Here is a 17,314-nt window from a genome sequence, read left to right on the forward strand (position 1 = left end):
TATACAGCATACAGTGTTTTGCTCCGTTAAATTAATTATTTGTCTCTTATTCTGCGGCTCTGGGATTGTTTGAGTATTAACCTCAGCAGAGAGAAAATGACATCAGCAAAGTAGATGAGGGTTTGCCTCCATGTCAGTTGTAGACAGACCTACCACCAAACGTGTACAACGCCAATGGATACAACATGTCACCACAGGGTGACTTTCCAGTTCCATTTGATCCCCTTGAGTACGATATACATTTTCACTCCAATGTTAAAGGAGACCTCTTTCAAATGAGAAAACCATATGAGGTTCCCACTGCAGGAGTGGTTTCATAAGGGACTTTGTCTTTAATGACTCTACTTCCTATCAATGAGTTGCTATGAATGCATTTTTATCAGCATGGTACATGTTTCACTGAACCCCCGCACTGAGCATCTAAGCAACCGAAAAACAAAGACCAGCATCTTTACACGGCAAAGTTGTCAGCCCAACCAACGCCTGGATCCATATTTTCTGGTTGCTAGACAGACAATAGCGAACTGAGGATGTAGTCAAAAAGATAAAGGTAGAGGGACTATAGTTGCTGTTGACATGAAATCCAATGGTGTAGAAAGTGAGAGTGTAGGTAAATGGAGAAGATCACAGGCAGTGGGAATGTTTTGCTTGGAGCAGATGAAGGGAATGAGATCAGTTTAGTCCTGGTGAGATTGTACATGTAAGCAAGGTGCTGTGAGCCTGCATCGGAACCCAGAGAGCCAATTGATCACGTGCTTGCCATGTTCAAACAGTAGGAAAAGCAGAATTATGTAATTATGATACTGAAAGAGATTTGTAGATTTGTTATAAAAACCAAAACATAAATAAAAGGCATTGTCATTTACAATGCCAATAGCTCCAACTCGCTTAAATGCTAGACCTATTGCATTGCAAATGCTTGTTTAGGTTGTGTTATTGAATATACAAATATGCCATTAACAATTGTGTCCTTTTGTTTCTGAGAGCTGTGTGCACTCACATGCTGTGGAAAAGTTGTGTTATGGGGACAAGAAGGTCAGGCCTCCCTTGGGAGGTTCCCAACTTCACTAGCCCTGATATCTGGGCAATCGGTTCCATTGTGTGAAGGTAGCTACAGAGGAGGCACATCGACCTTTTCAGCTACACCAGAATATTTCATTCTGTGGGCTCACGGACCACTCTAAGGCATGTAGGGCCAGATGTGTGATGTTTTTTGCATGTGAAAATGGGGTTTAGACCCGTTTGCGCATGCAGAAAACCTGTGGCCCATATACTTACCCTATTTTGCCAGTCGCTATGAGTCGCTGATTAAATAGCGACTCGCAAAATAGGGTTAGCGATTCGCTACTAGGAAGGGGCGTTCCAAGGGCGTACCTTCCTATTTGCGAGTCCAACACCCATGTAAGAATGTTTTGCGACCACAATTGCGTTGCAAAACACCTGCAGTTTACCACCCTCTTCAAGAGGGTGGTAAACCATTCACAAACAAAAAGGGGTCCTCTTTTTGAATGGGTTCGCAAACATTTTTTCAGAGCAGGCAGTGTTCCCAGGGACCACTACCTGCCCTTTAAAAATGAAACAAAAACGTTTAATTTTTTTTAAAATGCATCCTGTTTTCCCTTGAGGAAAGCGGGCTGAATTTGAAATAAATAAAAACTGCTTTATTTAAAAGCAGTCCTAGACATGGAGGTCTGCTGACCCCAGCAGGCCACCATCTTTGGGAGTGCCAGCCATTCCCAATGGGGTCGCAAATTGTGACACCCTCATGAGGCATGCAATTTGCTACCCAATTGGGAATCGCAAACAGTGTCTCAGACACTGTTGTACATTGGAAATTGCAATTCGCAAATTGCGACTCGTAATTTGGCGCAATTTGCGACCTGCACTTTCCGATGGTCATACATCTGGCCTGTAGAATTCACAATTACAATTGATAAAGGTTGGACCAATGTATTTCAGTGAATTACGTATCATACAAGTGACTTACAGCTGCCTTCTACCTTAAATAACATAGATCAATAATAATGGCACATGCAGGTGTTTATTTTTCATCAAGGTCGGATATTCAACTGCTTTGTTCACGTTTCCACCTGTTGATAAAATACTTTACCAAACCGAGGTACAATACTTGTAACCCTTTCTCAAGACCCCAGCAGCCAGGAGAATTGAAACTTATTGAGAGAGAGGGAGTAAATGAAGGCAACACCTTTCAAATTATCCACATGAACATAACAGGATATTGTTGTGGCAATAATTCGGGTTAAAAAAAAAAAAGAGTCCAAAACAAATAACACGCTATTTACCTGTTATACTGGTTTGCCATAGGTGCCCATATCAAGAAGCCAGAAATTGTGGTCTGCAGTTGAAAAAGCCCTCTTCTACCATCATGATCTCCAATTTCAGTGCATTTACGGCCAGATTGCTCTTTTTCAATCAAACCAAAAACTGTACTTCAACAGGACATTGGGCTGTTAATATTTCAATGTCGGTGTCGTTTGTGGTTCATTCTGGCCTGTGCAACAAAGGCGTACATATGATAGCTAAATAGGACCTAATCAATAGGAGAAGCCAGTGGGTTCATGTACTTGGTAAATGTTACTGACAACATAGTTGGAGAATTGAATTTGATGTGGAGGATGGTCGTTTTGCAGCCACTTGTGAGACTACTTGTGTTGTATTTAAATGCTTTATTGAAAACGTGGCATTTATAGATCGTTTTTATACAAACAAAAAGTTAGTGCGGCAACAAGATTTCTCTATACTGTTTTACAATGCACTAGTCTCTCTCCCCAACTTTTCAGTAAGATTTTTTTTCTCTCCATTATACATTTTCCCTTTGCTGCTAAAGTGTAAAACATCGAACATTGGCTGGAACTTACAGTTCTAATTATCTTATCATTTTACTGCAGAAATGAGAATTGTAACGAAAACTACACGACGGACTTTATATATCAGCTATATTCGGAAGAAGGGCATGGTGTGTTTGATTGCAGAAAAAATGTTTTGGGACACATGCAACAGGTAAATACAAAATCATATTAATTGTTTTTCACCACGAGCACTCGAATTATATTCTCTATTGGCCTGGGCAGAATTCCTTCTTGTTAAACTTCAAACCAAACACAAATGCATGCTTGTGTAAGGAATTAGTTCACGATATTTGTGTACATTTGACAAAAACCTGCTATAGAATAATCCTTACAAAACCAGGATTTGCCATATATATTGTCATATTCCCTATCGACGTTTATAAAAAATTAACCACCCTTTAACTTTAACAGGGCGGAGCACCTTCTCCTTTTGACAGAAACTTTGGGACAAAAATTTCAGCGAAAGCTATACAGTGGATTTCCAGAAAACTAAAAGAGTCTTACAGACAAGGTACTGACCCTTTTACACTGTTTTATTGTTTGCCCTTCCATTCTGACGATCATAAAATCGATCCAAATTAACAAAGGTTTTTGGGCACCAAACTGGACCGGGGTTGAATAAATATCGCACCTTACTTGTGCAAATTCAATGTTATTCACACAATCTGAATTTGCCATCAAAAAGTGATGTATTCTCACTTAAAACTACACCAGTATGCTATCATTTTAAATACGAGTAGGTCTCCGAACAAGCTGGTCGTTCCAGGGTTTGTGAGACTATAGAATGCGTTCATGAATCTGTTAGAACTATGTTGATACAGGCTCTAAAAGCCAGTAAATCCACCAATCCATGAAAACAGCTAATTTTGTTAGTGCAAAAGCAATACAAAGCACTGGCTGTATCAAGCAGCATCTTATTCTCTTTACAGTTAAGAGCTCCCACAGCATCAGCTACTGGATAAGGCATGCCAACCTTTTACCTGACTAGTCTCATACTACCATTATGAATGCCTTGTGCAAGGGTTCTGATACACTTAAAGTACAACATGAAACATAGAGTTGGTAAGACACACCACTGGTCTACAGAAGACAATGGTGGAAAGGGTTGTAGTAAACGACCACTCCTGTTTCTTGTCTTTTTGCTGCTTGCGGAAAGGGTGACTCTTTCCTGTAGCCAGAGTACTTCTTCACCGAACAAGTTTATATGTATTAAGTGTTGGTGTCTTTTAGATGGATCACCAAGTAGAGAAAGTCAAATAGGTATTAAAAACCTCCAGCCTAAAAGATGATTAAGTTCAGGGCAAGTAATCCAGAAGGGTATCAGAAGCGTGGCAAGCACTAGGCAGTGCTGATACAGAACTGAGCAGGAGCGGTAAGAGCTGGAACTCTTCTAGAGATAGAATAGGAAGCTGACTTGAAGTAAAAACAAGGGGATACAAATGCCCTCACTGAAAAAATACTTCTTAGTGTGGTGTGACACAGTGTACTATTTTAGATTAACTCCTTTTATAGTTGGCAGGATGGGTAGAGACATGGACAGGAAGAGCATCTTCAGAAAATGTCCACTCCCATTTGGATTGGGAAGTGCTGAACAGTGGCAGCAGCCACCCTGGATTGGATTACCTTGCCATGTGGTAGCAGATATCTGCAATAGTTGACAATGACACCCAAGTGTCATTTCTTCCTTGCCATCATTCTGTTCTGTTGTTTGCCCGCGCACTCTTCTGAGATGCCGATAGCAGTTCAGCATCTGCTGGCAAACTAGCATCTGGAAAACAAGGACAGACCTGGAAGGAGGCAACCGCCGCAGTCGCACTGTGAGGTCCTGACATGGCACACATCAAAATGCCAATACTAGAAATCGATTCCACACTCCAATAGCTAAGAGCAGAGTTGGGTGATCCCAGTGAACCACCAGTGTCCCAGATCCAAGCAAGGTGAAGGAGCAGTGTGCAAGAGGTGGTTCCATAAATCCTTCTAAGAACAGTCCACTAGTGGGATGCATAAACTCCCAGTAAACATTTCCTTGCAAATCTAGGTATTGTTCTATGTCTAGACATTAGGACCATTGGGTGGCATCCCTGTGTGAAACCCTATCTTAACCAACATGCAGTTCACAGGTAACAGTTTTCGGTACTGGAAACTCTTGTACTGGGGCAGTATTGTTCGAAATGTCCATCACAGCTTGGTGCTCTGTTGGATGAAACTCACATTCTTGACACTCTAAGATAAATATTTCCTCTAAAGTCTACATCACTTTTCCAGAGAAAGTACAGCTTTTAGGCTGCTTTAAAGATGCTTTTAAAGGATACTGCAATTAACAAAATTAACCCTCACGAGTTCAAGACTGGGTTGCAGACTTGATGTTGTATGATAAATATGATGCAGTATGAGTAAAAATGGGTTGTGGAGGGATTGCAGCGGATATCTTAGCCAGACATCTATGAAATCTAATTTCCAAGTGAATAAAATCTATTCAGACAATTACACTACTATCTTATATATGGATATTTATGTTGTGAGGTCACAGTATTCGATGGTCATTATTTTCCTCTTCATTTATGTTAGTACAAAGGTTCCCAACAACCTATCCAGCTGTCCATCCCTTCTGCTTCACTTTATCTGTGAACAAACCCCTGTTGCTTTGACAACAGTTTGTGGAGACCCTGGTCCTGTGGAGTGCGTCATACTACAAATTATTGCTCTATATGTACATCCTTTTGACAAGCCCTGAATTTTGAGACCCTCCATTGGTCTTTGCACCATGTAGCCTCAAGGAGGTTTCCCCACTTGACCCTCACTGCACAGGCCATGATTGGTAGCAACCCACCATAGCTTTTGTGATGGAACAGATGTAGCAAAAAGAAGGGCCAATTGACTTTTCTGTGTAAATGAAGTGCAATGGCCCGGGGCAGACAGTGGCTCATTCATGTGTAATTTTGTTAAAGTGCATGGGATGTTCACAAATCTTCTGAACTTAACTTTTTGCAATATTATTTTCAATCGTCAGCACACAATAAAAGCATTGCGAAAACTATTGATGCATTTGTGCTAGGACTACCTTTAACTATTCATGAACATTTTTTATGACAGCTGTAAGACATAGGATGAATTATTCCTTCGTTGTTCTTTCCTGGCAGTGCAATCTGGAGGTAATGCAGACACTTTACTGAAGAGCAACCTCCTAGAATGCGCCACTGGTTACCTTCTCTGAAAGGCGGTCTTCCCAGAGACATCTCTAAGGAAGGAACCTCAGCCTTACTGTTACTAGTGCTTTTAGGATGCGTAGCTGAGTGTTGCTCATTTACTTCTGATCAGAAAGAACCAAGAAGGCCCCTGCTGGATCTCTGCCATCCTGCTGTGCCTCTGACCTTGGGTGGGTGGAACCCCATCAGCCAGCACAAAATGTGCCAAGATTATGTTAAACCCCACTCTGCTCCACAGCAGAGACAGTTGTAAGACTGCCCAAGAAAACTGCTGCAAGTGAGTCGAGTAGTCACTGTGCCTGGTTATCACACTCCCTTTCCTGGCCCTAACATTTATTATTTTCTTTTTTCTACAAACCCTGCAGGTTTCGCAATTGTCTAAAGCCGAACTAGAGATCTTTATGGTGTAGATCAAACCCTTTCAGCCTGTGGGCTTACAATTATTGCTTATGCCAAATTGAGGTCTGCCACACTTCATCCCCAAGTAGGAGCTGCTCACTGCAACATCTGGCGCCACCAGGTAGTAAGAAATGCTCATTGTATGAGTTCAGTGCCACTATCCATAAATCCATGTTGCCATCTACCTCCTAGGACCCAGTAAATGCACTTTCAGAAGTCTGAGACACTGACCCTTTTCATTAAGGGTTAGAAGTTAGTCTATAATCATTTGCCTTTGTATTTGCTTTGTTTCCTGCTCAGTTATCATTCACAAGCGGCGTAAGAAATAGGGTTATTGGTTGAGACGCGTGAAACTCTACTCAAGCAACAGCCACAATCCCTATGTGTGTGAACCACACAAAGCCAAGAAATTAACCTGTGCCTATTTTATTTTTTGGGGGTTTACATTTTTTATTGAAATTTATAAATAGAAAAAATACATATATTATGATAACTGTATGTATTATCATACAATAAATATAAAAGAACATTGGTATATATAAGCATATAGTAAACCTTTCTGAATAATTAATCATATTATGTAACTTAATAAATACATAAACATATAAGTGCAAGGACAAATACTTGGATTTATATTGAGGCCATCAAAAATGGAATTAATGGAAGGGGGAAGAGAGAGGTAGGGAAAGAAGGGATAGCAAAAGAAATGGATAAGTGAAAAATGTACAAATATGAAGCATAATACAATATGAGTATGTTCCAAGGAGAAAAAGACACTCTAGAAAAGCAATGTGAATCGGTAAAAGGTAATTTCATTTGCTATACATAAATATAAGTGTATGAGAGGACATTCTAAAAGATAGATAAGATAAGATAAAGTAAAATAAAATACGATACATTAAATACTTACCATAACATAAATTATGTTGATTCAAAGAAAGAAAAAATATATATATAATAATATTCTGTGACAAACAAAATTAAATAAATTACATTATATTACAGGTATATGAATATATTGTTACGGAACCAAGGGAGATGAGGTAGGAAAATGAAATATTAGATGAGGATAGAAAAAGAGAGTGAAATGGATAACATAGAGAAATGTACAAACAATAAATGAAAACAATAGGCATATTGTGGAGAATGTAAGTTTAAGCAGAGAAACACACATGTATAAATATGTATATTAAAAGTTATTAAAAAGAACAACAAATAGTAGATAACCTCTTCCGTGCTCAGGACGGCATAAATACAATATGTGTTAAGATTTATAACCACCAATAATGAATAATGAATGAGAATAAGAGGAAATAGAAGCTAAATTACCACGTAGAAGGGTCATTAACATTAGCATCGGTATTTGAAGCTAGAAAGGGTGACCATAGTCGAAGAAAGAGATCAGATTGATCCTGTATGTTGTATATCATACATTCGTAGCTACATTCGTAGCTGTTTGGATCATGGCCATCATCCATGTTTCTTGTGATGGTGGTTGAGATGATTTCCATTGCCGTAATATACACATTTTGTCTGTGGCTAAGGCTGTGTGTAAAAGTCAGGCTTGTGGCTTAGAAAGTGATTGTGATTGATGTGTATCATGCAGAAAAATGGTAGCATATGAAAGTGGAATTTGTAGAGGCATCGTGGAACTTAAGGTTTTACCTACATAATTCCAAAAGGGTTGGATCACAGGACATCCACAGATGATATGAGAAATTTTACAGGACGTACTATCACATCTCCAGCAGTTAGAATGGGGAAGCAAGCCAGCTTTATGCATTAACCTGTGCTGAACCTCTGCTAGTTTGGCACAAAAGCAGTTAGGCTTAACTTAGAGGCAATGTGTAAAGTAGTTAAGCAGAACTTGAACAGTAATAAAGAAAATACAATACAAGAAAATTCCCACAGCAGTTTAGAAAAATAGAGTAAAATGTATTAATTATTTGACTCCAAAATTATAACAATCCAATCAGTCGATCTGGAGACATGCAATTTCAAAGATTTAAGGTAAATAGAGCACATAAAAGCACAAAGCGGTTATCTGGTTGTGGGAGACCGTAGTAAAGTCACAAGTTCAGGCTGACAGCGATGAAGCGCAGGTTGAACACAGAGACCAGGTTAGTCCCGCTGAAAAAGTTACTGTCTCAAAGTCCAGAGCGAAGAGTCCAGTTCGCGGTAAGGGAGGCTGCGAGCATCATGGACAGACTTGGCTGTAGCGCGAAGAGCAAGCCGAGGGTAGCAAACAGGTGTTGCTGTTGCTGGAGCTTCACATTGGCGGTCACCGCAGGCTATCGATGCTGTAACGTGGAATGCAGATCTTGTGTTGCCCCCCAGAGTCACTGTAGTGTGAAGAGACAAGTTCACCTGAGCTTCGCATTGGCAGTCAGCATCGGTGGCAAGATCTTAGTGCAAACTGACTTGTTCGCATTTATGAAGAGCCCAAAATATCAGCATGTCCATTTTTCTTACAGAAGGAGCTCAACTGATGCCACAGCAACGGTCCAGGACCTGGGAGGCACCTCTTGGGGATTAGAAATGCACTCCAGCAGAGGCCAGCAGGGCTCAGGCAGGACTAGTTACACGTTCAGGCAGAATATGATATCAGGTAATTAGCCTTTGGAGTCACTCAGGTAGCCTGGGATGAAGGGAGTAGGTCCAGTCTTCCTTCTCGGAACAGACCTCAAGCAGCAGGGCAGTCCTTCGTCTGTAGTGTTCACTGGACCTGGAGTGCACTGAAGAGTAAGTTGGAAGGTCCTGGTTTTATACCTGGTGCTAGCTTTGAAGTGGAAGAAACTTTTGTAATTTTCCCGCCACAGAAGTGTCTGGAATGTTCTGCCTCCGTGCTCTGTTCCTAGGATGTGTGGGGCCCAATAGGCTAGTGTGATGTTCTTTGTGTTTGTGCTGAGGCAGTATCTTTGAAGTGCAAGTGGGGCTGTGCACAGCTTCACCCCCCCATCTTGCTTGGATGACCCATCTTGACAACACCCAGTCTCCCGATTGTGTGGCTGTCTGGGAGAATAAAAAGAGACTAACTGCCAATTACACCTAGTCCTATGACCCAGGAACAGGCTGTGGGCTCAAAATCATAGGATCAGAAAATGTCAACTTTCTAAAAGGGGCATTTTCTGAATTGTGACTTAAAAGTCGACTTTTCCACTTGTAGGATTTTCAATTACAATTCCTTTCTCATCAAACATGATATTTTCTACCTGCTCCCAAACAAAGGTTATCATTTACTAAATGTAATAAGGTAAACAAGTGTTATCCTATGGGAAAGGTAGGCCACACAGCAATGAAAAACATATACGTGTGTTTTTTACTCCCACTACATGTAAAACATTAAAGTGCATGTCCAACTTTTTCAATGCACAGCACCCTGCCCTATCTGGTGCTTAGGGCCTACCTTAGCGGTGACGTATATGTATTAAAAAGGGGGTTTGAGGCTTGACAAGGGGTTTAACTTGGCAAGTCGAATTGGTAGTTTAAAACTGCGCAAATGCTGCAAATGCAGGCTTGAGACATGTTTTATGAGGCTACATAAGCTGATGGCACAATAAGTGCTGCAGGTCCACTAGTAGAATTTTAATCTACCAGCCCTTGGTATCTGTTATACTACTTTACTAGGTACTTATAAGTAAATTAAATGTGCCAATCCTATTAAGCCAATTGTATTACTTTTTAGGGTGAGCGCTCAGGCAGTTTAGCGCTGGTGAGCAATGGTGAAATGCACAGAGTACTAAGGAAAACAAAAACAAATTCAGCAAAACAAGAAGAGTGAAGGCAAAATGTTTCGAGGACTACCACTCAAGGGTGACTGGTTTAATAATCGGCATATGATTCTAAACATTGTTCAGCATTCAAACGTTCCCATAACTTCATTGTTGTGGATTTTTAGTTTTTTGCTGTCAGGGCTGTGCCAATGTTTGCAATCATTTACCATACCTTACAGAGTGAATAGCCATTGGCCCCTGAAATAGTACTTTACTGAGATACCTTACAGTCTTCATTGTGTTCTATGCACTTTCTACAGCTTGATTCATATTTCAAGCTGCAAATGTCGTTGTATATTGTCAGATATTATTAATGGCATGTGTACTGACATCTCTGGCTGAATAGGCACATCTTTAGTGCAAATATGCTAATTGTGTTGCATTGTACATAGGCTTGTCCTGTACCTACTTCTTTAAGCTAGGCTGGAACTGCTGCAGGGAGAGTCAAAAAGGCGTAGGAGGCCAGCTTTCCATTGCATGCCGCAAGGGCCATATTTCTGACCCAGTTTTCGTTGCTCATGCACCACGCATTGTGGTGCATGAGCGATGCAAACCTTAAGTCAGATATTTGAAGCCACGCAAACCACTTTGCATGGGTGTGAAAGGCTCCAAAGATCTGGAGTAACGCAACGCAAATCCCTGCATTGTGTTACTCTGCCTTGGTTAGGCATTTCATGTGCATTGTGTTGGTGTTCCAACGCAACTCCTATGGTTTTTGATGCATTCCCAGATTTACAAGACCTTGTAAACATGGGAAAGGCATAACAAGGAGAAATATCTTTATTTATCCTCGTTACTTCCTCTTTCTATGTATCCTGCATAGAAGGAGGAAAATGCCTCTCAAGATTGTTTTTATGCAGTTAGGTGTCCCTTCCTGAACAAAAACAATTCTGCATGCAACACAGGCACCCTTGCACTATGGTGCAAGGGAGCCTGCATTGGTGCTAGGCAGCTCACTGTGCACAAGCACAAGAGGAAAAGTCAGGAATAAGCCATATGCCTTAACCCCTTAAATGCTTATGACGAGCTCAGCTCGTCATGAGCACAGCTCCACTGTGCCTCATGACAAGCTGAGCTCGTCATAACTGCCGCGGACGGCCAACGCGGGGCTAATTCTCCACCTGTGCGGGCTTTCTACAGGAGTGGGCGGAGTTGTGATGATCCCAGCTTGTCATGAGCCCAGCTCCACTGTGCAGCATGACGAGCTGGGCTCCTCACGAGCACTGCGGCGCCGCGCGCAGCCCCTCCCCCTGCACCATGGGGGAATTAGCCCTGCATGGAAGGGGTTAAATAGTGATGCAGCACTGCAAGATGACGTGATGCAGCACTGCAAGATGACTTGCTGCACTGCGCCACTATTTCATAAATATGCACCCAGATACCTAGAGTGCTAGTTAATGGGGGAACACCAGCTCTCTCACCATTAATAGGGCTTCCTTGTTCTTTCGATTTAACAGACTAAGGAAAAAACCTGACAATTTAGCAAACAATTTTTTTGTGTTGATAATTTTTTGTTATTTGCTGCACATTTGTCATATGTAATATTACACGTTTTGTAATTCGTGGTCTCCTTTTCGATGCAGAAACAGCACCAGTGTTCATGTCACATAATCAACAAGATATGCTTTACAAGTTGTAACAAAAGAATGATTTAAACATTCATTTTTTTAACATATAAAGATTTCAAATCATTGGACTTCAAGAAAACAATTTTATAAAATAATTGTTATCCAGTAGCCAGCTCGAAAGTTGGCAGTAAAACCAGAATATTGATGGTCACACTTCAAATTTATCAAGGTTACTCTATCTCCATCTGTGTTTTCCATGTGTTCTTTGTATTTGTCAGATTCATTGCAAATGTTTGTATAAGACTATGGGGTGTTAGATAAATACATATGTGCTAGTTATTTCTGTTCAGGCCACACTGATATTTGCTGTGATTTTCAAGAAGAAATAAAATACTGACTGCGGTTCACAAAAACAGTTATAAATGGAAATGCATACGTTCTTGGATATCCCCGACTTGCCCTTTGGTGCGGCTGGCTCTGACTTTGGAAATCCTTTGACTTAACAGTTCATTAAGGCAGCAACAGGAACAGAAACAAGCACCGGCAAAGCCAATAGGTTTGTATTGACTTTGTCAAATTTGATTTTACATATTGCAGAGCAGTTTAGCTGCTGCGCAATATAACTTAAAGGAAAAAAAACACTATGACATGGACACTAGATGAAACCTATTGACTTTGCCAATGCTTGTTTAATAAAGGCATGATTTCAGTCAGAAAGCGATGAAACAAAGTTAAAGATGGATTGAGCAAAGGTAAAGACGTCCTTTTCACTTGTGTGACATCTGTAGGAAGCAATGTCCTGATGGGAGAGCCCCAAACCCAAGTCATCAGAAACATAGAAGAACATCCTCAAGCAGAACCAGATTCTAATCTGCGACAGAAAATGTGGAACGTTTTGGAAAATCACACCTCAACAACAGAATGCAATGCCATACCAATGGTGTGTTCCACAGATGAAAACAACATTCAGACACGTATATTATCCATGACAGTGGTCGCATAGTGTGGCAAAGCAGATAAAGGATATTGTCTGGGTACCATTCAGATAGCATATGCCACTTATTATTCTAGCAGATAGACTGTTCTGCTCGTGAGAATTATAAATAAAAAAAGCACAATCAATTCAAGGATGTCCAACTGCACCATGTTTTTGTTTATTTACTCCAATTGTTTGCATTAAAATATAACTTGCGAGCGCATTTCTGTGACTCTCCAATAAGCCTATTACAACATGGTGTACACTTGAGATCTAATTAACAGAGTTAAGTTTTGTATACGTTCAAAAGAGTTCTCTGATTGAGTTTAATGCTTGCAAAAGGATCCATGGGAGAGAGACTCATCCGTTAGACTCCCTGGTCGAATGAGAAGTGTTCTTTAAAGGCAGTAAATTCAGGAATGCGCAGACGAGATCAGGTGTTAAAGGCAAACATGTGTTAACAGGATAGCAGAGCAACACAGGCTCGAGTCTGGGAGTCACAGGGGAAGCTAATCTACGCTGGGGGGAGACAATGGTTACACAGAGTGTAGCGCAGTGTCAGTGCAGGAAGGTGTGTGGAGGGGTCAAGACCGTGCTGGACACAGAGAAGGGTGGCTGGCTCTCAGAACTGCCACATATTTCTCACATATTATACCTATTTTTGCTCATAAACTTGCTAGGTTTTTAATGAAAAAGGGTAGAAATAGCTATTACACTTTAATAGGGAGAGTGCATTCAAAGGTCGGAAGGGCTGTTATGCATTTGATAGGAAGATTCCTGCTCTTACCAATGGTACGCTAACAACAAGATGGTGGGGACTTTTTTAAGCTGGTAAAATATGTCTTTTATTGAACAGCTAAGATTGCTAAATGACAGCTAAGAATGAAATTGAAATATTTTGAAACGGGGCGCTGCACAATTAGAAGTTACACAGAAAGAACACTGAACTATAGTCCTGATGACGTCCTACGTTGGACGAAACGCGGTGGCTGAATTTATTAGGAACTTCTGTTGCTACAAGCTTGTCAATTAATATTGATGAACTGTCATAATCGTTGTGGAAGCACTATCCAAAAATGATGTGCAATAAATTGTGGATTCAAGGAAATCTGTCTTTTTGATTGAATCAGTTGGGAACAAATTTGCATTTGCAAATACTGATTACTGAATATGGCGTTCCCTTCATTTTGGTACCTTTCAAATTTCGTAGAATTTAAAAAACAATAGACCTAGATGCTGTGAGTCATAAGGTTTTGCAATTTAGCACACACTAAGATATCATTAACAAATGTAAAGTTTCTCCTATTGTAGTTCAGGCGTAAACAATGCATATATAAGTGAACACATTTCCTACTTATAAGTCAGAAAATCAGTGACTAGCCTGTGGTCATTCATTCAATATGTTTTCTGGAAACCTGGCTTGAACTCTCAGTTTCTGGTCCAGGTCCACTGGCTTTGTTTTGATTAAGCCACACGACTTTAGGGTGTTTGGTGATGCTTCTTGTGTGTTTCCTTTGTTTTCTTCAATTCATTTCTGTGTTCTCCAACATGTTGTCCAGTAAGTTGTAATGTCCGTGGACTCACCACCAGATGCCCCTGGTGTTTCACTCACAAATTGAAATCCACTTTTTGAAATGTAGGTGCAGCCCTGCACACTAGAGGAACTGCACCGAAGGACAGAGGGAAAAGCTCGATGTAGCAAGATCGCCTGCTTTTCCTTTTTTTGCCAACTTGCACTTCCTCCTTGAAAACATAAAAGTGTGTTGGGGTTGTGGCTGTGACCGCTTTACGGGCTTAGTGATAGAGGAAATTCTTCCATGTCCCTAAAAACCAGAGGTTTCAAAGGATACAAATGTATTTCTACAAAGAATCGCCACTAAGTCAGTGGTGTGACCATTTAATATTCGTTTCTTGAAATGCATTTAGAATATGTTCTGCTTCTCTAAATGCATTTTTCCTCTTTTCCTTTTTCGTTTACATTTTGCCAACTTCATTGGATTCAGAAAAAGGTAAAGCTTATCTTCAAGAAGATGTTAAAATAACCATTTTCGAAATTTTGCTTGTATATTGCACCGTGCAGAACATTAATGCAGCTTAAATAACATGAAGTTTACAAGCATTTTCAAAATATAGCTAATACCCTTTAAGCTTACGTTTAAAAAGCATCTATAAGTTACCTGCTAGCATGCAATAACCTAATAAAGATAATACAAATGATCTGTAACATATTTACTAACAACCCAAAATTAAATGTAAGCTACAATATTTCTGATTTGATATTGAACTTTCAAGATTGTGTTATTCGAATAATACTGCACATTTATTTGCATGATGTAACCTATGTTTTTTTACTTCATTGGGGACTAATAGACATTGTTTGCATTTGCTCGCATTGCATTTCAGGCATCGATGCCCCTGACTCTGAAGCAATTTTTAGATGCTTTTAATATTATCTTCTTGTGAACGTTTCTTTAAGTGAAGAACACCTGAAACTTGCATAGACCTTTTCCCTGAAGCAAGGACTTATTTACCTTTATTTGTTGCTATATTATTAGTTTAATGGTCACTCAAATGTAAAAGATGGTGATCATGGCACTTGCATTTACACTTAGTTTGTTAAAATAACATACTAATTTGGCTATACGTCATATTTGCCTTTTCCATGCATGGCAATATTCAAAATAGGGTTTCCATCTGCCCCGATGTGGTGTTTGAAATTTGTACACATGTAACTTTTGAGATACAACCTTAACATTGATCACATGTGGTATTTATTTTTGTACAGCGATTAAATCCTATAGTACAAAGACAAGTGCACATTAACAAAAATAAACATGTGGGAGAGAAGGTGTGAGTTACAGATTACAAGATTACAGCACTTACATTGAGCGCCGATGTAGGAAAGAAGGTGTGAGTCATTTCAAGATTACAGCACTTACATTGAGCGCTGATGTGGATGAGAAGGTGTGAATGAGACATTACAAGATTACAGCACTTACATTGAGCACCGCTGTGGGAGAGAAGGTGTGAGTGACACGTTACAAGATTATATCACTTACATTGAGCACCGATGTGGGAGAGAAGGTGTAAGTGAGACATTACAAGATTACAGCACTTACATTGAGCGCCGATGTGGAAGAGAAGGTGTGGGACATTAGAAGATTACAGCACTTACATTGAGTACCTATGTAGGAGAGAAGGTGGGAGACGTTACAAGATTGCAGCACTTACATTGAGCGTCGATGTGGGAGAGAAGGTGTGAGTGAGACATTGCTAGATTACAGTGGTTACATTGAGCGTCGATGTGGGAGAGAAGGTGTGAGTGAGACATTGCTAGATTACAGTGGTTACATTGAGCGCCGATGTGGGAGAGAAGGTGTGAGCACGACATTACAAAATTACAAAACTTACATTGAACGCCGATGTGGGAGAGAAGGTGCGGGTGTGCCATTACAAGATTACAGCACTTGCATTAAGCACCATATGTTTAGCCCTGAAGGTGATTGTGATGCCTCCTCAGCCCAAAAAGGTGGTGGTGACTGTTTTACATTGTTCAGTGGGTTGTGTTGTGGCACAAGAAGGGGCTGTGCGTGTAAGAAGTGAAGCAGTATAGTTGTTTTGGGGTTGTTAAAATACGGGTCAGTCAGGGGAGTAAACGTAGGTTGTGAAGACCTGATTGATTTGAACTAACCTGCACAGGGACATTTGGCACAGTGTTATCCTGAGTATATGGTGCGTAAACAGCAGCAGTGAGGAGGATCCAGAAAAGATGAAAAGGTGGGTGGCAAATGTTGGAATGGAGTCACATAAGTAAGTATGTCTAAGTAGTCCAGAATCTAGAGGGCTAATACATTAATCAAGATCTTGGTGTAGGGTAAAGTCTGGTAAGTCTAGGTTTTGATGATTCAGGAAATGGGGACAAGATATATTAAAGGGATGAAGATGGAAAGCATCATTTGCTGTCAAAAGGAAAGCCAAGTTACAACAGTAAGGAGAAGGAACAGTGAAAATGGACTAGAAATAATAACTTTGGATGTTGTAAGTGACTTAGTAAAACATATTTTGTCTTAGGAGGGTTTACCATTAGATAGCGAGAGACCATGCAATATTAGATACAGAGAAGCAGTGAATAATAAACACAAGGAGTGAATGGGATGAAGGGGAATGTGAAAAAGGGTCGAATGATTTTGCCAAATAAGTTGTAGTAGACCCTAAATGAAGGACTAGCACATAGGTAGCAGATCATCAGGTTGAATCAAGGCTGGACTGACCTTTTTTTCCATTGTGTATTCCCAGTGGCCTGAAGCCACTGGAGCCTGGTTTTGAAAGCCCAGTGCCATTGCTTTTGCATGAGCCACTCTTCACAGCTCCATGAGATTAACTGCAGCAGGCACAGAGAGCTTGAAGACAGAAAGAAGAATAGGGGGAGAGAAGGATAGAGAAAGGGAGAAGAGAGAGAGGGGAGAATGGGAGAGAGAAAATGAAATGGTTGGACAGAGAGAGAGAGAGATGTAGAGTTAGG

The 17,314-nt window shown here is 40.4% G+C and overlaps 1 protein-coding gene across 3 annotated transcripts in view; it reads left to right on the top strand.

Annotated features, from left to right (window-relative positions):
• The window catches only part of PFKP (phosphofructokinase, platelet), a 383,854-nt gene that overhangs the window by 356,619 nt on the left and 9,921 nt on the right, over window positions 1–17,314 (top strand). For all 3 annotated transcript variants that reach the window (XM_078663306.1, XM_078663305.1, XM_078663307.1), the window contains 2 exons: window positions 2,910–3,021; window positions 3,282–3,381. In XM_078663306.1, coding sequence (XP_078519432.1) covers window positions 2,910–3,021; window positions 3,282–3,381 — 212 coding nt within the window. The remainder of the gene's footprint in view (window positions 1–2,909; window positions 3,022–3,281; window positions 3,382–17,314) is intronic.

Source organism: Lissotriton helveticus, chromosome 10 (genome assembly GCF_964261635.1).
Source record: "Lissotriton helveticus chromosome 10, aLisHel1.1, whole genome shotgun sequence".
Lineage (NCBI taxonomy): Eukaryota > Metazoa > Chordata > Amphibia > Caudata > Salamandridae > Lissotriton > Lissotriton helveticus.